This window comes from Epinephelus moara, chromosome 2 (genome assembly GCF_006386435.1).
Source record: "Epinephelus moara isolate mb chromosome 2, YSFRI_EMoa_1.0, whole genome shotgun sequence".
Classification (NCBI taxonomy): Eukaryota; Metazoa; Chordata; class Actinopteri; order Perciformes; family Serranidae; genus Epinephelus; species Epinephelus moara.
This window is the reverse complement of record NC_065507.1, coordinates 41,101,268-41,109,620: the sequence shown is the minus strand read 5'-3', so window position 1 is coordinate 41,109,620 and position 8,353 is coordinate 41,101,268. Positions and strand designations below refer to the sequence as shown.

General features: G+C 40.2%; 1 protein-coding gene across 21 annotated transcripts in view; it reads left to right on the top strand.

Moving 5' to 3' along the window:
* Nucleotides 1–8,353, top strand: part of myo18ab (myosin XVIIIA b) — a 237,305-nt gene that overhangs the window by 85,602 nt on the left and 143,350 nt on the right. For all 21 annotated transcript variants that reach the window (XM_050055414.1, XM_050055407.1, XM_050055399.1 and 18 more), the window contains one exon: nt 7,083–7,253. In XM_050055414.1, the coding sequence (XP_049911371.1) occupies nt 7,083–7,253 (171 nt within the window). The remainder of the gene's footprint in view (nt 1–7,082; nt 7,254–8,353) is intronic.

The following is an 8,353-nucleotide window of genomic DNA, read 5'->3' as shown; positions in this document are numbered from 1 at the left end:
GTCCCTAAAGTGCGGTGAGGTTTGTGGGCCGTTACCTGACACAGAGAGAGAAATGTGAACAGCTCGTTTCTCCTCTGATACGCCACATACTGTGTGCCGCCATGGCTCGGCTGTTCAGGTAGCCTGCTTTTGGGCAGTCATGACAACAAGTTATTCACCTGGAGCCCGCTGCCGGTAAGCCGTTATCATGCGCCACCGTATTTGACAGGAATAGCCTACATATTCCTGTCTGTGTCCGTGACCCCCGTTCAACCCACAACTGGCGGGATTTGCCGTTTCGTTTCTGCTGCTGGTTGAAATCTGTACTCACACAGCGTGCTGAATGATTTATTTTGCCCGCAGAAAACTATTTTTAGTCGCAAATGCGAGTGCGGTGACGGACGTAGTAATATGGCCACACTGCCGACATTTTACTCCGTCAGTCACCACACGCTGTTTGATTGTGTTATCAAAACACGCCACTATTATTCGGCCTTGCTTTTCACTTATTTCACCGAATACCGAATGTGTGGTTTTTTGCAATATTCGGCCGAATATATTCGGTTACCGAATATTCGGTGCATCCCTACAATATGCGCTTCTTTTGTTAAGACTATAATATAGCATTTTTGTTGAGACTGACAGAAAGGCTGTTTTAAAGTTTTGTCCACCGAGAGGTCAAAATAACAAAGAGTTTGTGTTATCAGCATGTCATCAGTAGAGACAGAGATGTGAAGAAACATGGTTCTGACAGCATGACAACAGCAAATGATTTTTTACCTACCTGGCAGTGTAAAATCTATTTGAAACAGGAGGAGTGTTCTTATTCTCATATCTCTGTCTCTGAACACTCGATTTATTCATTTTACCCAGCAAATTGCTTCTTTGTCCTGCCAACCATGTATTCATTTCCTTCACCTCATTACTTCAACATTAATGACATCATGGTCCTGCTTAAATTACCAGAAACTGCTCCAAATGAAATCAAATTGTTCATAGTAGCAAAAAACAGACTGGAGATGACTTTTTACCAGCTGCCACTGGGTGTCAGGCTTTACATGTGAATGCACACACACTCAGTAGGCAGCATGCTTACAGCAACAATAACTAGGAATACAAGATTTTTCCATTAGGTGCTGGACTTCGTACTGATTTTTCAGTTTGTAGCATGGAAATCAACTTTTTTTGGTCACCCAAATCACAAAAAAAACAAAATAGCATTTTCTTACTCTAGTGGTGTATAATGATGCAGATAGTTTGGGTTGTCTGAGATTTCCGAGAAGTCTTCTCACCAAAAGTTGGATCACATTTTTGTGTAAAATGTATGTATGTATGATGGATGGGCCAAGACCAAACCAAGAAAAAACATACCCAAACCAAAAGTACGTAAAAGTATGCAGACAGGGTTGTCTTTACACTTCTAGGAGTATAGTGTATCTGCATTGCTAAGTTCCACTAGAGGTAATGAGAAAACGTTTATTTGTAATTTGGGTGAACCAGATTCCAGAACTTAAGGATTCTTTTTGAAAACATGGTAACACTGAATTGCAGGGAGCAGATAAATGTAGTCAGTAAAGTCCTTTTAGTCAAGAAGCACATACATTTACAGACCTGTATGAGCATTCTGTGTTAATTGCAGCATAGTTTACATGACTTTTGTCGAATTTGCCTGTATCAGACAAATTTGTGAGATTGGACACAAAAAAACTTTTACAACACTACAGAATGACAATTAGTCCTCTAGTTCAAGCAACTCCAAGATGTTTGACCTTGTTGTAATTGTCCGAGCTGTCATGAGCCTCTTCAGTGGTTTTGGGACATGTTTGATAATGAAGCTTCAAAGTTTTTTCTTGACACTGGAAACAGCAGTTGACAAATCGGTGTCAACTGAAGGTCCCTTCAGATGCTAATTCTGGAGCTTTTATTCAGAGTCCTAATCAGAATAATAGGTTTAATCACTTTCCATTGAAAATTTCAACTCAAGGTCCATTTACTCTACCACTGAAAAAAAAAAGTCAAATGCTCAAACATTCCAGAAAAATCTTGTAAAAGGGTTCCTACACATTATACTGCGTAGGAAGCAGTGTAGGAAGTATGGAATTTTATTGTAGTCATTTCCAGGTCTGGATAAGTTGGGAAACAACAGAATATTGTCTTTCCAGACTGTAGCCCTTATTCAGTTTTCTAAAATATACAATTCAAAATTTCTAAAAATAAATTGGTCGTACAAAAGGAGTGTTTTTATCCCAGCGTTTGGAAAAGGCAGCCAACACAGCCAAAGTTTTTTGCCACTGTGTGAGAGAGTACGGGCCAGAGCGAGCTTGAGGTTGTTGAAATTAAGGCAAAAAATAGTGCAGAGCTGTCTCCACGCCTGTATGTCAAATCCTGCAAACATTGTCCCACTGCCTTATAAATGAACCAAATCCAGACATCCACGACCAAATGAGTTTGAAATTAAATGCAACAGTATCTGTAAATTGCATATAGAGTACATAGCATCACGGATAATCAAATATCAAGCTTGTCTGGACATTTTTGAGTTATGCATTGATGTATTTTACAGTAAAATAAATGGACTGTCTTTTCCACATAAGGAAACCATACCTTTTTGGCTATGTTCATTGCCGTTTCCATGGACACAGTGTATAATCAAGGCTCCACAGACACTGGGAAAATTAAATTATATAACTTTTTCCAACTTATTTTCAGATATTTTTTTCTAAAAGAGACTGAGAAATGTGGGGGCAACAATAATAGGTAATTATTTGTTCAATATGTTAAGGGAAATTAATATGAGAAAAGTTAGCTCTGGTTAGTTAGCTACAGTACCAAACTACAGTCTTCTAGCAATTATTTGGCAACACAGTGGCATATATAATCAGAATGTAACATACATGTTAAATAACAGTTGGATTTTAGATTAATTTATTGACATAATAAGCATCTAGCTATTTGCACTCAGATGTCAAAGATGGTTTGAAAAAAATTACGGACAAAGTCTGGATATTTGAATCTGGAAAAAAATGAATTTTAAAATGGAAAATATGTAGGAACCCTGGAGCAAGCAGACTGGCTTTTTTTTTTTTTTTACACTGTTAAGTGGAGGTGTCCAACCTCTGCCATAAATCACTGCAGAAAATCCTGAGACATGGAACTGAGTGCAATGAAGGAGGAAAGTATTGGACAAACATGCACACAATAAAGTTTTAGATGGTTTTGTTGAAAATATTTGCTCTGGTTTTGTATCTCTACAACTGTAATAATCAGCACACCTCGTCTTGGGACAAGAAATATCTTGTAGTTAGTAACGACTGTGTGATTTTGAAAGTCCTCAGTCTGCACTGACTGTTACTTTACTGAAAGGAGAGGACATTCTTTTAGTTGAGTCCATTGTCTTTTTGGGGGAAGCCCCCTCATGGACTCGTGACAGTCCACAGAGTGTCATTTACCCTCCACTGATCTAAACCAGGGGCCTGTGGATCTTACAGTGACATGTCTTTCTCAACTTGCTCTTCCAAAGCATGATGGTGGGTGTTAGTGCTGTTGAATGCTGTTTTCTTGTGACTGTGAATTGATGAATCTGTGAACTGTGTTATCTCTAACCCCCTCTCTTTGCTTGCATGTTTGCATGCTGTGCCCTATCAAACGCAGACGGAGATGAAGGTAATAGAAAAAACAACACACAAGTTGACTGTTTTTCACTTAAAAACTTTATTTCAGAGGCTCTCTTGTTTGTATTTTATGTCTTAATGCCTTTATCATTCCTTCCAGGCCTTAAGACATTAGCATTTTTATTGTTTCTGTTCCTCCTCCCCCGACTCTCTTCATCTGCTCCTCTCTTGTGTTTTCGTGTTTGCCTCATGATGCCTCTCCCCGCTCCGTGTCTCACCCTTTTCTCTTGCGTGAGATGAAAATCACGAGGATCAGAACTTTGCCGTCCCTTTAAACTCCTCTCTCTGATGCCTTCCCATGTCGCCCACATTCAGCTCCCAAGCCGTCGTCACACTACAACACGTTCTCAAAAGCAAAGTAAAGCTTGTTCATTTTCGCTTCTTTAGTTAGTGCTTTGACTTTCTACCACAGAACTTGTATTTCCCAGCTTACCCTGTGTATCCCCATGAAGTTTCTGCTTGGCAGGGGCGCCTGTTGATTCTCTGGCTCTGTGTGTAAGCTCTTTGATTGGCTGGCTGTGCAGGCTGTCGTGTTGCCTTAGTTCCTTCTAACACATGGGCTTTGAATCACCTCCAGACCAAATGGAGACACACTCCTCGTACAGACTGATAGTCAGGGTAGGGCATGATCAACAGTGATTAGCAAAAATCTGAATCTGAGCTGTTAGATTTGTTTCCACATCAAATCTCAGAAAACACCAATTTTAACTTTTTAAGCTTTTACTGTATTTGCTCCAGTTCCTACAGTCACAAACACATGTTGACACGTGATGGCTTTAATGGCTGCCATCATTTTAAGGGAGCTGTTTTTTCTTTTGGGATTTAGTGTTTCACTTCCCTTTGTCGGGGCAATTGCAAGAAACAGATTTTAAAAATGATGGTCAAAAAAAATGGCACAGGCCCATATACCTAGTATGGGTTCATCTTTAAAAATTGGATGCTGCACTTCTCATCATACATCACATATTTTGTTTGAACTGTTTTGTAATTGCTCACATCTTTCAAACCTTAAACCCCCAGTCTGCAACGCAAGAAGTGTCCAAGCCAAGATATTCAACTGATGTTAAAGAAGAATTTCTGCACAGCTGAAAAGATGTTCTTTTCATAAAATCGGGCTGTCTATGCAGTAGAAAGATGAAAATACTTTTGAAATGGTGCTACCTGACCACAGAAAACAGAGAAAAAGGCCTTTGGCATTCACTTTTGCTCAAGAGGTAGAAAACCTACAACTACCAGAATGCACTGCACCTCACCGGACCAGTAAAGGCTCCTGCTGATGGGTGATGTAATGTGAGCTTGTCTGTTTTGACACAGAAAGCAATATGGCAGCCTGGAGGTAATATGTGATCTCACATTACAGTTAGACAGTAAGCTAAAATATAATTCTGCAGACATTTGAGGCGAGAAATAGGCAACGCAGTCACAGAGTCTTGGCTCATATTTGATTAGCACTATCTAGTTTTAGAATAGAATAGAATTTCCACCACGGGTGGAATTTTTCTTCGGCTCACCAAACACAAAAGACAACATTGTAAAAAGCAGACAAACAGTCAGTATGGCAAGCATATAAAGTCAGTTACTTTTTAATCTCAGTTGGATCTGAGTTTGGCCTGAGTTTGAGAGAGAGGGGGCCGCTCTCTGTCTCGATCCACTTCTTTACTCAGTGTTCATGGTGGCAGGTGTACAAAATACAATTTGTAGTTCGAGGAACAGCCCTAGACCCGGTGAAAATTTAAAGTGGGATATGAGCATGGAGATCTAAGCACTGGGAAGATGGAGGGAAGATTAATACAGTTCATTTAAACATACTACCCACATTATTATGGTATAAAGTTGGTTGAAAAGTGGCAAAGTATCCTTTTAACTAATCTTCTGACTTAACAAAACTCCATTGTAGCCACACACGTCTACGATACGTCTGTTTTCACAGGCTGAATAGCAGTCCTCATGACTAGAATTGACTCAAATTGACTTTGATATGTTACATGAGTGGAGTGGCCCTTTAAATGCACAGCAAAGCCCATAATGTCACTTAATAGCATTTTTCGTTAGACTTTCTCTGTCTGGTTAACCCACCCTCACCTCTTTCCAAATCCACACCTTCAGTTGTAAAAAGTCACAAACTGGGATGGGAAAGAGATGAATAAGGGCCAGGCAAGATATTCAGTGGTGGTGTTTAAATTTGCTCCCAATTTTCTGCCACTTCCAATGGCTGTATCTACATAAATGTGCAGTATGGTTAAATGGGCTGTCGTTAAAAGAAAACAGGCACAGACACATTTGAAAAGATGTCAGGTGTTATCATAGACTAATATGCTTCTCTTCTCAAATGACACAGTTAGAATCGCAATATGGGAGTCATATCCCACACCTGTGTGAGCATCAAATTTAATGCTCATTTCCTTTCAGTCAGTCATTTGTAGTTCACTCCTTTCGAGACGAATCCAGCAGCCGCTTTGTATGTTCCACCATCTTGCAGTGCTGCTGTTACTGCAGGGCAAGTCAAAGGGTCTGCTGCTGCCTGCATGTGGTCATTGCCTGAGTTAATGCAGCTTGTTATGTTCACAGTAATGCCACAGTTAGTTGGTTTAGTTCATTCATTCATTAACATCAGCCAGACAGTGTAAAGTTAGCTGACAAATGTAAGCTGCGTTAGCTAAGCAGTGTTAACTTTGCTGATGTTAATTGTTTCGCAATCTGTTTTTTTCCAAAATTGAAGTTTGCCCATTTAGTTGGAGCAGCTGAGAATTGCACAGGTTCCCTCCAAGGTGTTCAAAAATAACTTTAAATAGAAAGTAGAGGTGAAAGGAGAAAACTGTACACTTCTAAGGAGAGCTTGCATTCAAGCATGCACATGTTGGGAGATGCCACTGCAGTAATGGGGCCTTGTTTACTTCCGGTACTTCCACGGATTAATCTTTACATGGATGCTATCTGATGGCATCATGGTGTACAGCATGGACACAGGAAATCAGATCGGTTGTTTGAACAGTTAGGAACTAGATGTTCTATTGATGGAAAAACTCATCCTCAAGTAAGAGTCTTAACACCTTGTCAGTTTTCACACAACTCCCACAGTCGTGTTCTCGTATTCAAAATGCCTTCCACTCCTGTCAACAACAGAGACAAAATATCTGTTTTGGATATACACACTTGCTGGGTCTTCCCAGCTTATCTGGGTTAAATACTGTGGTTGATGCTAATTTGTACTTTTACATCATGTTTTCAGTTCATGTTAGCTATAGCTCAGGAAGAGAAAAAGCACTATGAAACTACACATAGGTTTTCTTATGTATCTCAATTAAAGTGTCCTTTCTACCCTACTCATCCTCCACCCTCTTCATCTTTCTGTACCTGTTCTCTTCATTATCTTTCTTCATAAGGTCCTTTTTGCATATAATGTCTTTTAAACAAAACTTACTTTGTTTTCAGCGGGACGTAGGCAGTTTGCTCGCCATGAATGGGCCCAGAAGGCGGCCTACCTGCTGGGCTGTACCTTGGAGGAGCTGTCCTCTTCTATCTTTAAGCACCAGGCCAAAGGACTGCAGCACTCCACCTCGTTCAGAGGAGGACCGGATGACGCTGGCCAAGGGGACAGCTCAGGTAAAAATCCAAACTGAGTCCTTGGATCTTCTTTGTAAGAGGATTTGCACACTGACATGTTCACTTTTCACTTGATATCTGATGTAGTCATTTGTGGTTGCCTTACCCCTGATATGATGAACAGTTTAGAGAGGTGCAGTTTCCCCAGGCATGTCTTAAATTCAAATAAAAACAAGAAGTTTGTGCTCTAAAGAAAGGATCAGCACTCAGTGAATAACCTCCTAAACCCTATGATAAGCTAATATGGCAAGGCTTAACTATATAGATCAGTGAGCAGTGATAACTAACATGTCTTTGGGGTCATTGGGTGGGATTTCGTCTAGTTGGTCCCACGACACCTCCAGGAGGCTAGACAGTGATCTCTGGCATCCCAGAGACACTCCCCTAATGCCAAGTCTCACTGCTCCCCCCACCAACCCAATAACCTCCTTTATACCATGGTCTGGGTAAATACTCAATTCTGATTGGCTGCAGGGTGTCCGTTAAAAGGTGTTATAGGACAGCTAAAAAGACGTTCCGGTCAAATTGCCTGATGACAGGTTCTAAATTATTGCGCTGGCTCAGCTGCTAGTTTGTAACCATAGCAATGGAGACTCAGAGCAGAGGCAACGGATTACAACAGGCAACCTGCAGGCTTATTGGGCTCCGTCAGCGCAGGAGAGACGAGACTGGAGCAACATCTTGTCGTCTCCAAATGTCCCAACAAGCAGTGCTCAATCTGTCAATCTCCGTCCTTCAAATGCCACTATGATGGACATACCCATATCACTTTCAAATTTCACTATTAATGGTAACGTAGCATTTAATTTTAAATAGGAAACAATCGTTAATTTGTTACTGTGTTTATATGATTTAATCTCGACTACTATATGCTTATGAATTATTTGTTGCAATTAAAAATGATTTTGACTAGCCTACTATTTGGATGTTGATTATTTGAAACAAATTTTCTTGGGCTTATAAATGAACGGCAATGAAACATGAAAGTAATATCGCAAGTTTTTTTTTTGCACATCATCCTCTGACCACCAGAGGCTGTAACACACAAGCGGTAAGAAGTGCACTGGCTTTCTGAAATAATCATCTTCTGAATAATATCA